Source organism: Miscanthus floridulus, chromosome 10 (assembly GCF_019320115.1).
Source record: "Miscanthus floridulus cultivar M001 chromosome 10, ASM1932011v1, whole genome shotgun sequence".
Taxonomy (NCBI): Eukaryota; Viridiplantae; Streptophyta; class Magnoliopsida; order Poales; family Poaceae; genus Miscanthus; species Miscanthus floridulus.
In genome coordinates, this window is record NC_089589.1 from 54,022,301 (window position 1) to 54,045,415 (window position 23,115).

At 42.7% G+C, this 23,115-nt stretch overlaps 2 protein-coding genes across 2 annotated transcripts; both read left to right on the forward strand.

The window, feature by feature from the left end:
* Window positions 1–1,146: 1,146 nt before the first annotated feature.
* Window positions 1,147–10,944, forward strand: LOC136490253 (putative disease resistance RPP13-like protein 3). Its single transcript, XM_066486735.1, has 3 exons — window positions 1,147–1,525; window positions 6,422–6,634; window positions 8,411–10,944. Exons 1-3 carry the CDS (start codon window positions 1,260–1,262, stop codon window positions 10,770–10,772), a joined length of 2,841 nt encoding a protein of 946 aa, XP_066342832.1. The 5' UTR covers window positions 1,147–1,259; the 3' UTR covers window positions 10,773–10,944.
* Window positions 10,945–15,416: 4,472 nt separating this feature from the next.
* On the forward strand, window positions 15,417–17,000 carry LOC136488654 (uncharacterized). The gene is made up of 4 exons (XM_066485505.1): window positions 15,417–15,708; window positions 15,803–15,806; window positions 16,615–16,664; window positions 16,885–17,000. The coding sequence occupies exons 1-4, from the start codon at window positions 15,417–15,419 to the stop codon at window positions 16,998–17,000; spliced, it is 462 nt and encodes a 153-aa protein (XP_066341602.1).
* The last annotated feature ends 6,115 nt before the right edge of the window (window positions 17,001–23,115 follow it).

A 23,115-nucleotide genomic window follows, 5' to 3' on the forward strand; every position in this document is an offset into this window, starting at 1 on the left:
TAATGATAAATGTACTTTTTTAAAGCAATGGATGCTCTAACAGGAAACAACACTTTTTAAAGTTCTAATAGATGCTCTAACAGCTGGAAACTTCGCAAAGGATTTGTTCCTTGCTGAGAAAGCCTGATTACTCAAAAGGAATCCTCTCTGACTGGAACTAGTTAAGGCTGGCTGTATTCCATGACGGCAAGAACAAATCCTGATTCCTGCCGTCACAGCTACTCAATCAAAGTGCCAAAAATAATGGAAAGGCGTACTCGATCGACAAAGCTAGAGGATAATATATGATCTCAGACCTATTAAACTATTCCGGATAGAAACAAAATCAGCATAAAAGTTGTAGTACTCGATGATATCTACAACTTTATAGTTTATTTCTTTTCATTTGAGACCACTTGGAGTTTCGAATATGCAATACAAGATTCACAAATGTGAGTTTAGAATAATAGTGTCGGCTCTATAGTCATAAGTTACTATGTAGCTAAGATAGTAAAAATACCATTTGTCATCGGTTCCATTCCCTGTGAGATGGCTAGTTTGAAACCGGTAATGATAAATACTTGTTAAAGTAATGGATGCTCTAATAGGAAACAACACTTTTTAAAGTAATGGATGTTGGCTGGAAACTTCGCAAAGGATGTGAGATGGCTAGTTTGAAACCGGTAATGATAAATACTTTTTAAAGTAATGGATGCTCTAACAGGAAACAACACTCACTTTTTTAAAGTAATGGATGTTCTAACAGCTGGAAACTTCACAAAGGATGTGAGATGGCTAGTTTGAAACCGGTAATGATAAATGTACTTTTTAAAGCAATGGATGCTCTAGCTGGAAACAACACTTTTTAAAGTTCTAATAGATGCTCTAACAGCTGGAAACTTCGCAAAGGATTTGTTCCTTGCTGAGAAAGACTGATTACTCAAAAGGAATCCTCTCTGACTGGGAACTAATTAAGGCTGGCTGTATTCCATGACGGCAAGAACAAATCATGATTCCTGCCGTCACAGCTACTCAATCAAAGTGCCAAAAATAATGGAAGGGCGTACTCGATCGACAAAGCTAGAGATTGGAGCGTGCAGTGCTGGTGGGTGCATAAATATCCATGCTCACCGCTTCAGAAATTATATGCTCCAGATGATCCCCTCCAAATTAGGTAAAGGAGAGATAGCGAGAGATGATGAGCCTGCCAATGGAGAGTAAATACTTAAGCTAAGGCGACCCAATCATCATCTAGAAAAGCAAGGCAATTAAGCCAAAAGATGGCAGAGGCCATCGTGGGGTCGATGCTGTGGAAGCTGCAGCAGGTGGCGAGCAGGGAGGCGCGGACGCTAGTGGCTGTGAACGAGGACATCCGGAGCCTCCGTGACAAGCTCATGTGGATGCAGGCCTTCCTGCGCGACGTCCAACCGTCGCGCCGCGTGCAGCCCAACGAGCTCATCAAGGTGTGGCTGCAGCAGACCCGCGACGCCGTCTTCGACGCCGAAGACGCCGTGGACCAGTACTTCGTCCAAATTGATCTCTCAAGGTGCGTTTATACCACGACATTAACACCTAGATAGCCAGTAGTATTGCGTGTATTTTTTTTTCGGAACCGAGGGCTGAGCCCCATTTCCATTAGAAACAACGGAAATACAACAGAGTTTTTTACAGTGTTTCAGAAAACAAAAGGGATAGCAGGAGCAGGATTAAGACTACATCAGTATCACCAGATTGCTATCTTAGCAAAACAGACGGCAACTCAACCATATCACCAGAAAACAAAAGACCCCCTTAATTATATACATGAAAATAATAATTAAATATATATGTATATATATATGTGTGTGTGTGTGTATAGAATGTTACCACAAACGCATTTAGAATTATTCATAAGAGGAAATTTGTTATATATTAAAATTTTCTCTGATAACAATTCCATAATTTATGCGAAGTTGGTTGTGTCCAATGGTACACGGATCTCATCCACCAATTTAGTCCGTATGAGAGATTTTTTTTTTCAATTTAGAAAAACATTTGCAGAGACGGGCATAGGATTCCCCTTCATAAATCTTCATTAACAGAGACCATACGCCACAGATGGAAATGGACGTTTCATTTGACTGACTCTCTAAATCTGTTTCGTAGTATCATTCCCATCCAATTCAGTTTTAGACTCTCAGAGGTGCTCATAAGGGTATGCGTGTGCCGTTCACACAGAGTGAGTGTGTACATGAGTATCTGGTCTGTACTAGGATTTGCAAAACAAAACTTATAGTACCTATCACTACTACAATAAGCATTTGTAGGGGCGGCTGACGAAGGTTCGTAGAGACGGCTCGGCCAGCTGCCCCTACCATACCGTCTCTACAAATCATGCATTTATAGGGGCGGTTCCCAGACCGTCCCTACAAATCGATTTATAGAGGCGGCTGGTGTTATCAGCCGTCCCTACAAATCGATTTGTAGGGGCAGCTAGTAACACCAGCCGCCTCTACAAAATTGATTTGTAGGGGCGGCTGTAGTACCAGTCGCCCCTATAATACCTGTTTATAGGGGTGGTTCAGTCTAGAACTGCCCCTACAGTACATTTTTCCTCAAAAAAAATTCAAATTTACAATATATATATATAATTCAAATCTGAGCATATGCACAACCCAATATCATTACATCCATTATCATATTGAGATTAACCAAATTTAACAAGTTTCACAGCATCAATACACACCACGTTGCAATGGGAGCTTATCAAAACCATACAAAAAAAACTCAAGAGCATACGAAAATCATAAAATAGCTAAGTTCATCAATTCCGATAGCTTTTCCATTGTTCTTGTTTCCTACACATGAGTGAGCAAGAAATCAGAAGTTAGGATGATGGGTTGCAAATAAAAACTACCAGTTATGAGAAATGAAGACACAACGATCTAACGATATGTTATTGTTGCAAATTTAAACGAAAGTAGATGCCGACTTGAATAAGAAGCTAACTCATTTACACGGGAGACAAATCTACTAAAGAATATGTGAAAAAAAGAGGACCGGATAGCGCTTACCATATTATGCAACCGGTGGTGCAGACTGTAGATGTTGGCGCATCCATTGGCCGATTCAACCACTTTTCACAATTTTTGAGGAGAAGAATGCAAAGCATACAGGAAGATGCATGGTATTAGTTGTCGATGTCAACGTAATACAAAGCATACAGGTTACGTGTATCACTTACTAATGCACTTGCGAAGCGTGCCGAACAGCAGAGATGCGAGCCAGACACACGCATCGGATCACGACGACGCCGCCACCGCCGAGATGTGAGCCAGCCCACGCTGTTGCTGCCGCCGCCACCTCGGAGATGAGCCGAAGCACTGACGAAGACGGACCGGCATGGCTGCGCTAGTATTTAGCCCGACGCCACTCCACCATGTGCCGCGGCCTAGCACCAACCAAGGGGCGCTGACTGCTTGAGGAAGCACCCAAGGATCCGACCACATCAGATCTCCGCCCGCTCGCATCGGATCTCAGCCCTCCTGCACCGAACGGTGTAGTGCGCGATGGAGGAAGGCTCGGTGGTGGAGCTGAGATCGAGAGGAAGGCTCGGTGGTGGAGATGAGATCGAGAGAGAGGGGGGCGCGGATTAGCCCGGCGGTGCTCCGTTCGCCTAGGGTTGCCGTCGTTCGTCTGCCTGCTCTCTCTTTGCGGCGGCCGCGCGTCCAAAATGGATGAGAAAGGAGGAAATCTTGTTAGGGTTTGGGAAGTCCGACGGGTGGAGCTAGTTTTGTTCCTGGTGGGACGAACTTTGGCCGTTGAATTCAGATCAAGGGCTTAGATCACTGACAGCCTTAACAGGCATGCGGGTTTCAGTGGCCTACAAGCGAAAGTGAGGCCCAAGCCCAGGTTTGGAGCCTGCGGGTTTCGGCGGCAGCATTTGTAGGGCCGGTTTTTTATTCAGCCGCCCCTATAAATATTTTCGTATATTTCTAAATATTACTTCTGCATATTTTTTATAAATGTGTAAATATATATATATAAATGTATAAATGTAATAAAAATAATTTGTTATATTTTCCCGTACTCATAAAAATTACTTGCTTATATATATATAGATATAATGATACATTTTATTTTGTAAAATAAAAAATATATTTAAAAATTTTAAAATTTGAATTTGTGAACTTCGAATTGAATTTTAAGACAAAAAATGATCAAAAAAAATATTGTAAACATCAAAGTTGTAGAACTCATCAAGATGTACAACTTATATTTTGGTCATATTTTCATTTGATAAAATTTGGAAAGTTCAAATTTTGAATTTCAATAAATGGCAACTTCAAACAAGATTTTGAAAACTTAAATGATTTCAAATAAGGAAGTCATAAACATAAAAGTTGTTGAACACATCACTATCTACAAATTTTATTTTGATCATCTTTTTATTTGACAAAATTTGAACAGTTCAAAATTTGAAATTCAATAAATAACAACTTCAAACAAGATTTTGAAACCTTAAATGATTTCAAATAAAAAAGTGATGAACATAAAAGTTGTTGAACACATCAATATCTACAACTTTTATTTTGGTCATTTTTTCATTTGACAAAATTTGAACTGTTCAAAATTTAAATTTTAATAAATGGCAACTTCAAACAAGATTTTGAAACCTTAAATGATTTCAACTACAAAAGTCGTGAACATAAAAGTTGTTGAACTCATCACTATCTATAACTTTTATTTTTGGTCACTTCTTTATTTGATAAAATGTTAGTAAACATTGTTCACAAATTCACATATCACTCATAGCTTCATGAACTATACGAGAGACATGTTGATTTGTGAACAATGTTTACTATCACTTTGTCAGATGAAGAAATAACCAAAATAAAAGTTGTAGACCTTGATGAGTTATAATCTTTAGTATTCATCACTTTTTCAGCTGAAATCATTTAGTGTTTCAAAATATTATTAGAACTTGTCATTTCTTTTAAATTTGAAAATTTGAATAGCTCAAACTTTGTCAAATGAAAAGAATGATCAAATCAACACAGTAACTTGATAGGGCATGATTTTAGAAAATTTTAGGAAAAAATCATCACATTTGGAGTTATTATGAGGGAGAAAGACTAGTTACAAATTTTACCCAGAGATTAAAAAAAATCACAACTGTTCATGATGATCAATGATGAACAAGTATGATTTCTCTTTTTGATGTGTGGCTGAAACTTGTAACTAGTTTTTCTCACTCATACTAACTCCAAATGTGATTGTTTTTTTTCTAAAATTTTTTAAAATCATGGTCTATCATTTTAGTCTGGTCATCTATCTTTGTCACTAATTTTCGACAATTCAAATTTTGAATTTCAAAAAATAACAACTTCAAACCTGATTTTCAACCACTAAATGATTTTAGCTGTAAAGGTGATGAATATAAAAGTTGTTGAACACTTCACTATCTACGACTTTTATTTTGGGCACCTTTTCATTTGGCAAAATTTGAATAGTTCCAATTTTAAATTTTAATAAATGACAAATTCAAACTAGATTTTAAAACCTTAAATGATTCCAACTACAAAAGTCGTGAACATAAAAGTTGTTGAACTCATCATCATCTACAACTTTTATTTTGGTCACTTCTTCATTTGATAAAGTGTTAGTAAATATTATTTACAAATTCACATATCACTCATAGTTTAATGAAATATATGAGAGACATGTTGATTTGTGAATAATATTTACTATCACTTTGTCAGATGAAGAAATAACCAAAATAAAAGTTGTAGATCTTGATGAGTTATACATCTTTGATATTCATCACTTTTTCAGCTGAAATCATTTGGTGTTTCAAAATCTTGTTAGAACTTGTCATTTTTTTAAATTTAAAAATTTTAATTGCTCAAACTTTGTCAAACGAAAAGAATGACCAAATCAACATAGTAACTTGATAGGGCATGATTTTAGAAAATTTTAGAAAAAAAATCATCACATTTGGAGTTAATATGAGGGAGAAAGACTAGTTACAAATTTTACCCAGAGATTAAAAAGAAAAATTACAACTGTTCATGATTATCAATGATGAACAAGTGTGATTTGTAGGAGTGGCTGGTGATTGAGCCGTCCCTATAAATTGCAACACCGGGGGCGGCTGGTGAGTGAGCCGCCTCTACAAATCGACCCATTTGTAGGGGCGGCTCGTATCATCAGCCGCCCCTACTTTGCCATTTGTAGGGGCGGCTGGTCTCGTGGGTCCCGAGCATGCCCACTGTAAGGGTGGCTCCATCACCAGCTACCTCTAAAAAAAATTATCCCGTTGCTACAAACGTTTTTTTTTTTGTAGTAGTGCATAAAAAAGGGTCATGACTATTGATTTGGTTTGTAGATTTATTATCTGATGCTAGGGTTGAAAAAATATTTAAACATCATCCATAAACTAATTATATGCATTTTTCTGTAGATTCCCTGGCTGGAGCCGTACCATCTTGAGTTTCTTTGCCAGCTTTACCACCCAAGTCGTGGTCCGGCGTGACCTCTCCAGCAGGATCAGGTTGATCAATGCAAGGCTGGAGGGAATCATTGTGAACAAGGACAGGTACAGGTTGGGAGAGTCTAATACGCTAGGATCAATATGGAGGCCATCCAGCTCCACGTCACCTCTCTCAGAAAAGATGTAAGTGCTTGTTTCCAAGCCTATTCACACATTACCATCTGTTGTGTATTGAATTTTTTTTTTTCGGATCCGTATTGATTGTATGAGACATAGTTTCATGCATGTTTGTTTTCTCTCTTTAGAGGGAGAATCGATACCCAAACTTGTGCCACTGAAGTTTGGTCGATCTAAACTCACAAACAGAAAAAATTCACTTGAAAGATAATGAGTTAATTAAATTAATTACGGTATGTAATGTTTTCACTTAATTTAACTATAAAGATGCGGTGGTGCAGTGAAAGAAAGGTAGAGTTGCCGGAATCTCACAATGGGTGTGCCCAGTGGTGCTGTTTTTTTCCCCTGCAGTGTAGCTGCATGCTGATAGCAGCCTTCTACTGTAGGAGAAATTTTTTTCATGATTTTGGTTCCTCACACTTTCTCACCCATCTTTCCATCCCTCACTTCCACATCTCTTCTTCCATCCATCAGTCCGATCCCTATTCTTTATCTCCAAAGCCTTCAATGCCCACTTTGTCGTCCGACCAAAACCTTCCATGCCCACTTGATCGATCAAGCTCATGTGCATCGTGACTCCACACGACTTGGTGCACGTACGTAGGAGGGGGTTGACACGTACTATATTTTTCTTAACCTCACATATAGAGTTAACATAGGGGCCACAGATGTTCAGCATGCCACATCAGCATACGGGCACTGATCTAGACGCAATTGGACTGGCCGTGTGACTTGAACAGATGATCTATAAGTTTAGAGACCGGAATTACACATATGAACAAATTTGAGGACCTAAAAGGACGCTTTTTAAGTGTAGGGACCGATGACATAGCTAAACAAGTTTGAAGACCTAAATGAGCGATTTATGAGTTTATGGACCGGGATGACACAATCACACAAGTTTGAGGACAACGGGTGCACTTTACTCTTTTTATTTTATGATGAAGTGTCATATATATGTGCTGTGTGGTTCTGTTGGTGAAAATTGTTTGTGAAAATGTTATTATATGCCAGTTTGAAAAGGATGCACGTGATGGACCATGAAGGATTTGTTTGTCCTGGAATGTAAGTGGATTACAAATCGGCAGCAAATATGCCCTACCCATATGAAATTGGTAGATCAGGGGTGACCAAATTTGACTGTTGAGTAGAATCCTAGGCTGATATGTCTTCTATATATATATATATATATATATATATATATATATATATATATATATATATATATATATATATATATATGGTGCATTTTATATACTCTAGGGAGTAGTTACTCACATAATCAATAAATCATGTTGTGTATGTGTACATACTCATTTATCAGTTTGAGTATATTGACATACTAATATTAAGATACTCCATATCTTTACTATATGAAAAAAATTTAAAAGAGCACATATTTTTTAATATATTATATAATACTATGATAGTAGCATATAAAATAAGTATAACCATATACTCTAAGTATACATACATACTTGTCATGCATAGTACCCTAAATGGTCTAGTATGATGATATACTCCATCTACATACACTTCGTCGGGCCATATATGCCCTAAATCTAGAGATATATACACATGAGAGTAACTACTCCTGGGAATAGGAAATAATTTCCATATATATATATATATATATATATATATATATATATATATATATATATATATATATATATATATTTATGCATATATGTTTATTGCTGACGAAGATTTTTTTAGTAGTATTGGCAATTATCAAACTAGCTACCTCATGATTAACACTAGAAAAAAATATGACAACAGGGATGACGTGGTCCTGCCACTAGTGGGACGAAAGGAACTGGTGCGTCATCTTAAGCATTTGCTTTATAAAAGCAGTGTAAATCATCAACATGTGATCACCGTGATTGGGGAAAGTGGAGTCGGCAAGACAAAGCTGGTGAGGACCTTGTACGACAGGAGGCAGACCCTGTCTCATTTTGACATCTCTGAGTGGGTGAGCTTTGGGCCAAATCTTAGTGCCTCTGCTGTCCTCAAGATAATCATCAGACGCATTACAGATGGAGAAGAATGTCACAAGGCCAATATCAAGGATAAACTGCAGGAGATATTGAAAGGAAAGAAGTATCTGTTTGTGATAGATGCTCAACTCAGTAACTCAGAGTGGAACCGCATTTTTGCTATGCTCCCCGACCGCAAGGATGTGGATGTCAATGTTGGCAGCAGAATAGTGAGAATTTCACATAGTCGACCAGATACACCACCTCCTCCATATAAAGAAATTCCAATTGAGGTTAAAAGATTTGATGAGAAAGAAGTAGTCGTCAATCTGTTCAAGGAAACCTTCTTAACATATGGCAGAAATGAACTTCCTGGTGAAGCAATTGAAAAATATAGAGAGAGGATTTGGGATAACACAAAAGGGTTGCCACTGGCGGTAGTTCTTTTGTCAGGCCTTCTGCGGACCAAGGAGTACCCTAATGAATGGAACACAGTGTTTAAGCACCTGAAGAAGATGCATTCAAAGCAGATTGATAAGATTTTATCCCTCTGTTTCGATGACCTTCATTATGATCTGAAATCTTGCCTCCTCTACTTTGCTGCATTGCCGGTGAATACTTTTATCAGGGCAACGAACATTGTGTGCATGTGGATGGCGGAGGGCTTCCTGGTACCAAAGGGCACAACAGTGGAGAAAGTAGGAGAGCAGTACCTGAAGGAGCTGATAGATAGGCGCCTTGTCAACTTGGCACCAGTGGGCTATAATGTTCCTGGGTATGCGCGTGTAGCTGTTCAGAGCAAAGTACACGCTTTCCTGCAGCTTGAAGCACAAGAGCAATGCTTCGTGGAGATCCACAGTGGTGATGACATCCCAGCTTTGTCGGATGTTCGACGCTTGTCGCTCCAGAATCACAAAGACAAGTATGCAGCTTTGTCACACCCTCTGCCTAAGCTGCGAGCCATCCTGTCAAACTTTGAGGCAGAACAAGAGGCTCCACAAGTTGGCGAGAAGCCACCAAATGAAGCTGGAGGAGAACAAGGTGGAAATGGAGATAGGCCATGCCTGTACCCAGTCAGGTACTGCCCTGGTTCCTCAATTAGAGGGGGCAACAAAAAGAAAAAGCAAGCCATGTCTTGTGTGCAGGACCTGCTACAGAATTCAAGGTTCCTCCGTGTCATCCATTTCAACGGCCTTGAGGTGGACAAGGAGCTTCCTGCCGAAATCGGCTATGTTGTGAACCTGCAGTACATCCGAGTTACCTCCTGCTCCTTGGAGAAGATCCCATCATCAATTAGCAGGCTGTGCAACCTCCAAACTCTTGATGTCCGAGGCACCATGGTCCGAAGCCTTCCAGATGGGTTCTGGAGGATTCAGACACTCCGTCATGTGCTGGGCGACCGTCTTATCTTGCCAAAACATGTTGGTGACTTGAGGAATCTGCAGACACTCAACAGCATAAAGCCTGACTATGATGACGCCCATGCCTGGGGCAACAAGACCTTCACCCACATGATCCGCCTCTTGTACTTACACATCCGGCACGGTGAGAGTCAGGGCAGCCAGGACATCTTCGCCAACCGCAAGAACAAGGCTGCCTTGGTAAAAGCAGTAGCCATTCTCAAGTACCTTGTCGTCCTCATCATAAAAGCTACTGTCATTCCCTCAGAAGTGTTCACTGGGTCCAACCTCCAACGTCTCAAGGCAATGGAACTGGTCGGGAAGCTTGACCTTCCTCAAAATGGCATCCCTGAGATGGAAGTCCGCAATCGCCTCCCAAACCTCAAGAAGCTGAGGCTTATGGAAACAATGGTGTCACAGGAATTCATCAACCAACTAGGAGGCCTACAGTTCCTTTCCACCCTTGAACTAACCAGCAATTCTTTCAGGCAGCTTATCTTCAAGGACGGATTTCGCAGCCTCGAAGAGTTGACAGTGCATGAGAAGACACTCAACAGGTTGGAGATACATGAGTCGGCACTTCCCGAGCTTGGGGATCTGGATATTGTCAGCCATAGCAATGAGCTCCGTGTTGTGATCCATGGTCATTCCAGGCTTGTGGAACACATCAAAGCTGAGGATGAAAAACTTTTTAAGATTATGGACATAATAATAACGCGACAAGTCGAAGTGGAAAACAACAAAGAGTGCGATTTCAATGCCTGAAGATTGAATGTGAGCTGATGTGCTTTTATGCATGCTTCTGATTGCAGTGTATTTTTATATATGTGCCCATGTATTTTATTCTGTGTAATTTGGAACCTTGTGTGCTTCTGCGTGGTGACTGTAATACAATGTACGTGTCACCCGTTAATTATCATGGTGTGTATTTGCTGTGTTGACATGATTAACAATGCTGCAAAATACTTGTTTGTTTTGCCTTCATTTTTGCAATGGATGTGGGATTCACATACCTGATCAACTAATAACCAGCTGGGTGCACTACTGCAGATACCCAGAGGGAGGATTGTGTGCCTTGAAATACACTGAGATGCTTTACTTTAACAAACACTATCATTGATTATTAGACATCTAACATCAAGTATCTTAAGTTGTTAAGTGACTGTTCCGCGAGATTATTCCCACCCTTTTTAGACTGCTGCCACTAATACAGAGATGGGCTTTACTCCCGGTGGGGAACCCCCTCTAGTCCCGGTTCCCCACCCGGGAGTAAGCATCCGGGACTAAAGGTAGAACCTTTAGTCCCGGGTCAGAAACCGGGACTAAAGGGGGACCTTTAGTCCCGGTGCGTAACACCAACCGGGACTAAAGGTCCTCCCAGCTTTAAAAAATAATGCCTCCTACCGTTGCGTCCCGTGAGATTCGAACCCAAGACCTCATGCATTGCCTCGCGCGTAGCTTACCATCCCACCTAGACAACACATTTAACAATGGATGGGATGCTTCCCTTTTGAACTAACCCATCAGGGAACCTTTAGTCCCGGTGCGTAACACCAACCGGGACTAAAGGTCTTTTAGTCCGGGTTGGTGTTACCAACCGGGACTAAAGGGTCTACCTTTAGTCCCGGTTGATGTTACCAACCGGGACTAAAGGTTTGAGGACTTTTAGCCGTTGGGCAGGGACCTTTAGTCCCGGTTGGAGACACCAACCGGGACTAAAGGTCTCTCTAGTCCCGGGTGCAAAAAATACCGGGACTAGAGTCCATTTTTGCCTCGGATAAAAGGTCTGTTTTCTACTAGTGTGCTTTGGGTCTTGGCAGCAAATAAAATGCTTTGAAAAATCAATCGTGCATCATGGCTCAAGAAAGGCAACACCAATAGTGATGAGGCATGTTTACCTTATAGAGTTGAAGAACGTGTTTCTTGAGAATTGATGTGTATAGGAGTGAGCAAAGTAGTGTATGCAGGTCGGTTACCAAACAAAAGTCCTTGAGTAGCAAAGTTTTCCGATTAATAAATGTAGGGCAACATCTCAGATCCCTTTCGAATGTAACCTGTGCAAAGAGCAACATAGTAATTGCAGTTAAAGATTTAGTAAGGCATAAGAAGATGAAATGATCATGAATTTGATTAAGCAAGCTGAAATGAAGTGTAGCTGTGTAAGCATACCATTTCAGAGGAAGTATTCAGTTCCAAATATGTCGCACTTGACAAACCTCGAAAAGAAAAGACATTATTTCTGCTACCATTGGCATAATAATATATGAAGCACATGTCAAGTACATTCTTCAGAACCAGCATTATCACAGAAGTTACAGACAGTAATCCTCATTGTTTTGGCCAAGATTGACAGATGCTGTTTCCGCTGGCAGCATGCTTTCAAGGACAGGAGTCTCTCCAACATAGTCATCTAGTTGTAGTGAAATCAAAATCTGAGCAGATATTTGAGTTCAGTTGGGACAAATTACCAACAGAGTTCACCGCCTGTGATTTTAAGATGTTTCAAGGATTTGGATAAGACCTTATCAGTAGCGAGTTGGCAATTGGTAATCTTCAGATCCCTCAACACCAGGCGGCTTGAGTAATCAAGAAAGCTTTCTTTCTCCCAAAGGGAGACCATGTATCTCTAATCTGACAAGGAGTTGGGAGAAGAGAGAGGCCAGTCGGCTACTTCAACACGCACGTACGCGGAACGTCCAGCTGCGAGAACCCACGGAGATGGAGATCGATCTCGCCCTCGTCGAGACACCGTAGCGCCACGAGCGTCCGCGATGCGCAGGAGAGGGACGGACCCTCCACTCCTCCAGAGTATTCGGTAGCGGCAGACGAGCACGCATGCCCACACGGCGTCTCGCGCTGGGAGGAAGCCCAACACGTCGTACACAACGGCGTCCGGGAACGCGCGGCCGCGGAACGGCACCCTGCCGCACTCTGCAGGCGCCTTGTTGGTCTTGCGTTGGTGAGTCATTGCGTCGAGCAGGCGGCGTGCGCGGGCGCTGAAAGAGCAGGTAACTTTTGTTCAGCGACGAAGGTGGAGAATTCAAATGTGGCGGGAGCATCCGGAGCGCCGAAGAAGGGTGGCCCGGAGGGGAAGGTGCTCGGATGTCTGGACGGACATCCACGCCTGCTCTTTGTTTCGCGCCCCCATGGTCCGCGCTGCTTCGAACGCCCCAAATGTCACTAGCCCTGAACATCACCTGCGCGTATGGAATAGATGCCTAGCCAGCACAGGAGGAGGAGGAGGCACCGAGGAGGCAGCAGAAGGCGACGAGAGAGATGCATGACCCGATCTACTTTTGCAACATATAGATATAAGATAGATAAAACAATTAAAACATGCGTCTGAAACACCTGTAGAAACACCCAAAAAAACACTTTCAACCATTGTAAAAAGTACGCAACATCCAGATAAAGCACTTGCAATATAGGATTAAAACACATGCAAACATCCCACATCTGAAAAAACAAATGAAACATTGAAAACAGAAGCTTGCAACATACATGTACAACAATTATATCATATGCGACGTCCCGATCTATTTTTGTAATATTCATATGAAACAATTGAAACGTGCATCTAAAACAACTGAAACACTTGAAACAAGCATTTGCAACTTAGGGGGAGAGGCCGGGACCGGTCGATTCCGGCCGTTGAGGTGGGAGCCGATGGCGAGCGAGCACCACTGGCACTGGGCGCGCTCGTGGGCCCTTGGCACATGCGCCCAGCGGCAGCGGCGGCAGCCCCATGGTGGCAAGGCAGCCTGACGGCGCTGGGGTTGGGGAAGAGGTCAGGACGAAGCTGCGCAAGCTGAGGGAGGAGGTGGTGTGGTCGGTTTTAATGGAGGAAGGGGGCAGCGGTGGCGCTCTATGATTTATCGGAGACATGGAGGAGAGAGATGGAGAGACACGAGGCGAGATAGAACAAGAGAGAATAACTATGACTGGCTACTTGAGGGGAGGTATCGAATGTAGTGGATACAATACATGAACAACATGAGGCGACGTAGCGTTCGGAGGGACTCCCGATGTTTGGATGCTCTAATTATAGCATTACAGCTCTTAGGCCTCGTTCGGCTGGTCAAGTTTGCGGCTGAACCGGCTGGAGCTAGTTGGACCTCGTGACCCAGGCGAGGACCAGCCGTTCGGCTGGTCTACAATATTCAGCTGCCGCCATCCCACTCTCTCCCGTCTCATTCGGTCACGCGCTTAGGGTTTCCACCACTCCCAGCTGCCGCCATCCTCACTCACTCTCCCTTCTCGCCTTCACCCGCGCCGCTGGTCCCTCATCGTCGCCGGACGTCGTCCGTCCTAAACCCCTCCCATCCCTTTTCCCAGAGAACGAAGGCGACATCCACACGGGCCATCTCGCTGGTTCTGGTTTGTCGGTGCCTTCTCCGAGTCATAGCCGTCTTGCAAACCAGATCCAGTCGATTCGTCGCTGTCGGCGGGAGATCTGCCTTCCATGGCACCGGATCCGTCACCTCCTCCTGCTTCCGCCCTCCCTACAATGGTATTTTCGGTATGCTTCCCTCTTCTGCTATCCCATTTTGCAGGCCGCTATCAGATCCACTGGGTTAGGGTTGCAAGTTTTCTGCTCCGAGGTGTGGATGCCTAAGTACAGACGGATTGTTAGGGTCACATTGGCCTTGCACATCCGTTGCATTGAGGGTTAGCATAAACTCCATTTTTAAATGTTTTCATTTACACTTGGCTCCCCTGGTTTGTCATGTAGTCCAATGATGGATGAGTTGTACATCTGTGTCTTCATACTCCTGCTTATGCAGTCAGTCAATAAGCAATATGCGGATGTGCCTTTGATTCAGTTTCACTAGGAAAACAATGAAGTGTTTGAGCCTATAGTTTACCAATACATGTTGGCTTGATGATTCAAATGCACAGAGTTGTATACATCCAAGCACCCGTTGCATTCAGTAGGTTTCACCAGTGGAAATGATAGCCTGTATGCGTCATTTGACCTATTCAGCAGCTGTTCAGGACTACTGATGTGGTTACGTCTTTTGTTATAATTTCAGTGATTAGGGTTACTTCTTTTGTTACTTCTATAATCTGTTGTTAGTACAATATACATACAGTTCCTATTCGGAATTTATATATTTGCGTGCCAGTACTTTGGTAATCATTTAGCTCTGATAGGGGAACATGTTTATCATGTAGGTGTGGCCTTTCGAAGTATATATACTGTCACCATCGTCAACAGCTTCCTGCTCCCCGCCAGAATCCCCCCGGTACAACTTGCGTTCCAAGCGCGTGAAGCGAGAAATCAAGGCAAGTACACATTTCTAGCATTTGCATCGTATTTTAGTTATTTTTGTTGAATGCTTTAGTTTTTTTGCGGTACCACTAGTATGTTCAGCCACAAACGACAATAGCTCTTCCACATTCCAACAGATGCCTCCAAAGCGTGCAACTTGGACCGAGGATGAAACCAAGCTGCTGCTGGACCTTTGTCTTCAAGAGAAGGAAAAGTGTAACTTCACTCAGCAGGGTCTCACCACTGGTGGCTGGCACAACAGTTACACTTATTTCCCCCAGTTTGATAAGAGACAATGCAACAATAAGCTAGGATACCTAAAAAAGGCCTACCAGACATGGAAAGATGGGCTGACAGCCACTGGACTTGGGAGGAACCCACGTACGGGCGCCATTGATGCTGACACTGAGTACTGGGAAACTCAAGAAGGTTCCCAGCCCATGAACTCGATATGTTATCTTGTTAACAGTTCCGATTATATAGGTTACATTGTTTAACATTATGTGCTCCTCTTATTTTTTAGGATGGTAGTCAGCCTGAGGTCCTCCATGGTAAGCAACCTCCCTTCCTGGACCAATTGGAGGCACTGTTTGGGGACCGCAACCGGAACACGGGCTGCTTCGTATCCGTTGGTGGTATTCAGGACTCAACGCCTCCTACAGCCTTGCGTAGGCTAGACTTAGGCGGTCCATCCAGCTACCATTCTGGTTCGAAGAGGGACAGCAGGGATCATGTTGTCAACAACCCAGAGAAGAAGAAGAATTGAAATGTGGGGGAGTACATTGCACGGTTGTCTGAGAGCATTACTGCAAGGGGCGCATCAAGGGATAGAGAGCGAACCCGTGAACAGGTGGAGGTAGACGAAGCTATGCAACTTTTACGAGATGACGGTGTGCCAGCCACTTCAGACATGTTCTTCTTGGCAACGGATTTGTTCAATAACTCAGTGCCCCGGCGGGTGTTCAAGAATTTGCTGACATCCGAAGAACGTATGGCGTGGCTGACATATCAAATGAACAAGAACAACAAGTAGTTCAGTAGCTGGGATGTTGAGTTTGGTGTGAAGCAACGGTGGCATTTGAGTGTCGTCTTTTATCCTTTACATTAATTATTGTCCTAGTTGTGTTGAGGTTTCATGTCTTGTAACGGGGCCTTTGCCCAAAAACCATGTGTCGTATTTTTTTCCGGAACTCGTTATTAGTTGTGTGATGCGATGTATTTGTTTGAACTGCCAGTCATGACTTGGTTGTTGAAACTATAAATTATTTCATTGTTAACAAATGCTTTAAAGTGTTCTATATTTTAACAAATCATAATGGGGTACTGTTGTTGCAGGTACATCAGGGACTGGTTGCAGAGTTCATCAGTGATCGACAAGCTTGAAGGTGTGTATGCCTTTTCCAGTTAAGAAATTAGCCTTTCAGCTATGGCATACCGGCTAGGTTGTAAATGGTTAATGAATATAATTGATTAAAGAAACTTAGAGTACAATTTTTGGGTTAATGGTTTGAGTCTAAAGTGCTCTCATTACTTATAGTGCCCACTCCGGATGCAAACTATGTTGGAATGTGCTTACCAACGATGGTTTATACCTTTGCTTGGCAGCATTTTGGGGCATGGACAACAGCGACGAGGAAAGTCAGAATTCAAGTAAGATGAGCTTCAACGAGGTGGTTACTGCAGCTATGGCTGCAGGCATTGCAATTGCGGACATGTTGTAGGTACCAACACAAGATAACCCTTATGTCCCAGTGCCTGATCCTACCGGAAGACAATGGGTAGAGAAGCTGTTGTCAGATGCTGGTAGGTGCTTTGAAAACTGCCGAATGAGGCTTGAAAATTTGGTTAGGTTGCATAGCATACTACATGATAGCTATGGGCTAAAATGCAGTAGGGAGATTGAATCAATTGAAGCTTTAGCCATGTTTCTATGGGCATGTGATACAAATCAATGCCAGAGACAAATGCATGAGAGATTTAGGAGGGGGTTGGGGACATGTAGCAAGGTATTTTCCCATATTCTAGCTGCCATGACTGGATTTGCAAATGACATAATTAGGCCTAGGGACACTAGTTATTCAGTAGTGCCCGCTGAATTGGTGGAGTACTCGCCGTTTTTTGATGGATGCATAGGCGCCATGGATGGCACTCACATAGATGTCATAGTTGATCAAGGAGTCCGTGATAACCACATTAATAGGAAAGGAAGGCCAACTCAAAATGTAATTGCGGTCTGTGACTTCGACATGAGGTTCACATATATTGGGGTAGGGACAGAGGGTTCTGCACATGATATACGGGTCAAAAGAAAGGCAGAAGCAGATGCCTCTTTCCCACATCCACCGTCAGGTTAGTTGAACTTAGATAATCTGGTTGAGTAAGGCTGTAGCTAATTGTATGTTACCTGTTGCGTTGCTGTGAATTTATGCACGCCGCTATTACTTGGTGGACTCCGGTTACACACTTCAACCTAGGTATCTGACGCCGTATCCAAATAAGAGGTATTGGGTGAAGGAGTTCCAGACAAGGGGGCAACAGATGCGCAGGAGGTATTCAACCGACATCATTCCAAGCTGCGAAATGTCATAGAGAGGACATTTGGGGCAGCGAAAGCAAAGTGGCACATGTTAAAAGGCATACCTCACTATCAGGGACTAAGCAAACCTAGATAATTATTGCTCTTTGTGGACTGCACAACTACGTGCATGAGCTGAAGGGTCAGCATCAACAAGTGCGGATCAGGCAAGCGACAGACCTTGGCCCTTTGAGTCAAGTGGCAGCTATGGCATTGGGAGATCCTAATGACATGAAACATGTCCGCGAGTGGATAACATATGGACTGCCACTCCTTGGGAAGACAACGTAAGTCAAACAATTTCGTTTTTGTGGATGTTATAGCATAAGTCATGCATTTTTCATCATGGCTGCCTAGTTTGGGTCTAATGAGAATATGTTCACATGCAGGTGAAGTAACTGCCTACATGGTGCAATAGGGCCACTTATAAAAATTTGCTTGAGGTACTACTAAGAAAATCTTTGTCCAATATCTATGCTGCCTTAGTCTTGTTTGTAATATGACAACTGTATGGATAAGTCATGATGCATACTGGACACACCTAAACCATGTACAGTTTTGTTAGCATTACCAACATTTACATGTCTGCTCTGTTGCCGACACATAAGAAGTGTAGCTGCAAGCAGTGTACTGATCTAATCTTAACAATTGCTAACTTGAAGTGTAGCCGCTGACAGTGTACTGATCTAATCTTATGTTGCTCATTTCCTTCCCTTCTTGTTTTTCCAGAGAAAAGCTGATGGGTTCATTCCTTGTTGCTGCGATTCAACAAGTTGGAGCTTAGTCTGCTCTGGAAGCTTGATGCATGTTTAGGAATTCTTTATGTTTCAGCTTGTATCTGAAAGCTGTTGTCGTTTCAGAGCTTATCAGTTTGATGCAGGTTTAGGAAATTCTTTTGGTTTCAGCTTGTATGTGATAGCTGTTGTCGATCCAGAGCTGATCAGCTTCATGCTTGTTTAGGAAATATGTTGTTAGTACAATATACATAAAGCTGTTGTCGTTGCAGAGCTGATGCAGTTTGGGTGAAATTATGTGCTGCATCAGCTAGATGCATGTTTAGGAATTTTTTTGGTTTCAGCTTGTATCTGAGAGCTGTTGTACTGAGCTGGTTCATTGATAAGTAGCACAAACAGCCTTCGGATGGAGGTGTTCGAATTTGAATTCGAAATGTATTTAATGAGGATGTGGGGCCATTTTATTTGAATGCAGTTGCTTGCTGGTCCATCCGGCTGATTCTGGTGCTGTTGGCTGGTGTGAGCATTGTACCGAGTTTTAGCTCCAGCCGGTTTCAGCCAGAAACTTCACCAGCCGAACGAGGCCTTAGTTGGATGTAGGCTGTAGCGCACACGTTTTAGCTTGTTGCTACATTATAGAATAGTGAAGCACAGAGTGAAGCTGGAGCTTCCGGGAGCTCTCCCTCCGCTCGCCCGGTCCTGCTCCTCTTCTTTCTGCATCGGCACTTCGCGGGTCACACGGTGATTAGTGCAAGCCGAATAGTGATATAACCTCCCTCCATCAGCCATTTGAAGCAATGTAGTGTGACACTTGATTAATTTGTGTCCATGTGTTATAGGAAAAAGTCTACATAACCCCTTGAACTATTGATGGGTGTACACTTAAAACCCTCAACTACAAAACCAGGTATTTTAAACCTTGAACTTTGCAAAACCGTTTAGATAACCCCCTGGGGTGGTTTCGCAGGCGGTTTTCGCCAAAGCAGCACGCCACGTGGACGGTTTTGCCGATGTGGCAGTCCACGTCAGCGCAGCCAGCCACGCCAGCGTCCAGTAATTCGATTTTTCTTTAGAAAAATAATTCGCGAAAATAGATTATTCCGAAAAATAGGTTTTCTGTTGAGAAAAAAATCCAAAAAATATAAAATGATTTAGATAAATGTTTCAATATATTTAAAAATATTTTCTTTGATAAAATAAATATTTTTAATATGTTTTGTTGCATATAAATTTAGTTTTAATTCTAGAAAATGCAAATAACTGCTATAAAATTATTTTAATTAGTTTTATGTTGCAAATTAATTCTAAATTTTTTAAATAAATTCTTTAGCCCTTTTAAAATTTAGGTTTAATCCAAGAAAAATAGTTTTCATCATTTTTATCCGTTTAAAATTCAATTAGCTGTAGTTTTCGCGTCGTTGGTCCGATGTGGGCGGTTCTTACGCCCAAATCTTTCAAAAATCGTGCTCTAACTTGTTCTAGCTGGTGTTTATTGCATACATTTGGGCACATTTTGATGCACATTTTGGACACTTTTAGGTGCATTTTTGAACACATTTTGGGCACTTTTGGACACATATTGGCATATTTTAGCACATTTCGACACATGTTGGGCACATTTAAGTGCATTTTGAGCATATTTGAGCGCATTTTGGACATTTTTGACGTATTTTGAACTTATTTAGGCACATTTGGGGGTATTTTGAGCATGCTTGGGCATATTTTAGGCACATTTGGACGTATTTTGAGCACATTTAGGCGTATTTTGGGCACATTTTTAGCACATTTGGGCATATTTAGGCGTATATATTGAAACACCTAAATGTGCTTGTATAATCCACAGCCACGCATGAGCAGATCAGCTTCATTTCATCCATGGACTAATAATTTGCTTACCCTGTTTCCGAATACAAGCTCTTGGCATTGGAACCCGGGTTTGGTTTTCCCCAAAGTCCCACTGACTGTAGATGCTGAAGACTGCACGTAACGACTAAGCATAAACATAGAAGTCATAACCATCGGCCTGTTCGCTGGTTGGTTTTTGGGCTGGTTTGGGCTGGCTGGTGCTGGTTTATTGTGAGAGAAAAACACTGTTGGCTGGCTGGTTTGGGCTAGCTGAAACCAACAAGTGAAAAGGCTGCATATCTATAAGAGAGTTCAGGTATGCGTGGCCTAAAGTGATGTTTTTGGTCGTCTTGTCATGCATTTCTGCTCGGACTTGAGGTCTGTTTAGTTCCACTTCGTTTTGTCAAATTTTTCAAGATTCCCTGTCACATCGAATCTTTGGACGCATGCATGAAGCATTAAATATAAATAAAAAATAAAACTAATTACACAGTTTAGACGAAATCCACGAGACGAATCTTTTAAGCCTAATTAGACTATAATTGGACACTAATTGCCCAATAACAACGAAAATGCTACAGTGTTCATTTTGTAAAAAATTTTGCATCTAAACTGGGCCTTGCAGGAAGTGCATGCCATAGTGTATGGAACTGAATGCATGCGAACACAGAAACCATGAGCTGAAACCAATGGCCGCTGCCCTGTGTGCTCCTCTGAACCAGCTGGCCCTGGTTATTGATCGACCTACCGCACTTTCCGAATTACTAGTCCCATCAGGGGGAGGCAACAGCCCAAGCCAAAAGTGAGACCAAACAAAAGCACGCCAAAAGTTGAGTGCTGGCAATGCGATGAAGTGCAGTACAGGCTTCACAGTCACAGACGACCACTAGATGATGGCAAAGCAGAGACGCTGCCGCTTGCCCGGCTCTAACGGTGTGGCTCTGATATTGGCTCTACGTGTCTGTCATAGTCAATAGCATCAGCACTTGTTTCTTGCTTTACAGTTTATATGTATTTGCTATCTTAATTAAATATTGCCACATATGCAAAGCGAAATCTCACAAGTAGGTAAACCATATGACTGTACACACTAACATGATAGGTTGATGAATTAGCCTAACGGATCATAAAGTCTGTAAGATGATTGAGCACACCACCCTTGTTGTCTGTCTCTTTAATCACTCATTAGAATCATAATTATTGTTTACAAGAACATTTAGAAAGTAGTCATGCTAGAGTTAGCACATATCTCTGTGTCATTGCTCAGAATGGTTAATCATATGATTTTTTTTTCAGAATTCATTGGTTTTCCGAATTCTGGTTGGTAATCCCGCCTGAACCCTGTGCACAGGGCAGTCCTGAGTTTTTTTTTAAGACCTAGAACGAAGATAAAATTTGGGCCTTTTTATATAAATAAACTTGATAATACTACTCGTACTACTCATTGCTACGAAATGTTACCAATAGTACTCATTGCTACGAAATGTTACCAATAAGCAGTTAACTTAAAATTTAGACAAACAATTAGTCAAAAATTAAACAATTATACAAAGAGAAAATTCACAAAGATTAAACAATTATACAAAGAGAAAATTCACAAAGATTAAGCAATTATACACTACCTTAGGGAGTCAATTTGCAAATCCCAATTCGCAAATGATGTCCGTCTGGGTCTCTGAAATCTGAATCACTAATTGACCTTCGGTAGGCTGTACATGATTAGGGAATAGGGAATTAGGGATCATAAGAGATAGGTATAGGACAGAGATTGATTTGTACCCATGCGGATCAGTGGATCACGTTCAGCTTCAGAGTTGCGTCGTATGCAGATGATCTGCCGCCTGCCTCATCACGTCCTATGCAGAAGATCACGCCAACGTGCGGACATGGAGAGCGGTGCGGCGGAGCGCGAGGCGGTCGGCGACTCGCTTCGCTGGGTTGCTACGACGCTGCCTTGCGCAGTCGCGTAGAAGGAAAAGAAGTCCAACCGTCAAGGAAGGAAGCGGCGTGACGGCGCGACTCACGCGGAGGCTGGATTCCTATCACCGGTGTCCTCGATTCATCTAGACTCGCCCTGGCGTTAGATTGGTTGTGTACTAGTACTGGTGTGGGGGCCATGAATTATTGACTCTACAAATACGATTGGTAGTGCTCTAAAAAGTTCAATTTCTCAACTCCGTGGTTTTGGGGATGGGGTGGGATGGGGATGGGATGGATCCACTTTTTGACTATTTGGTTGGGAGTCATCAGGAATTGAGATATCTCACCTAGAGATATCCATAGAATATTCGGTGAAATCGGGACCGAGCCCGTCCCAGAAAAAAGCGCGGACAAGGACGTCCTCTTGCGACGGCGTGGGACGGCGTGAGCATCTCCAGATGATGGCGAACGGGCGCGCGGCCTCCTCCGGCGCGGGCGAGCTCCGGTCGGGCGCCCGCGGGGCCACCTCCGGGCTCCGGCGCGGCCCCAGCTCGCGGAGCTCCGGCGCGTGGGCGAGTCCGACGAGCAGCAGCCATGGCGCGTGCGAGCGTGGGGGAGTCTGACGAGCAACAGCCATGGAGCGTACGAGCGTGGGGGAGTCTGACGAGCAGCAACAGCCATAGCGCGTGCGAGCATGGGGGAGGCCATGGCCTAGGCGAGCGTGGAAGAGACCCGTCGAGCGGCGGCCGTGGCGCTTGCGTG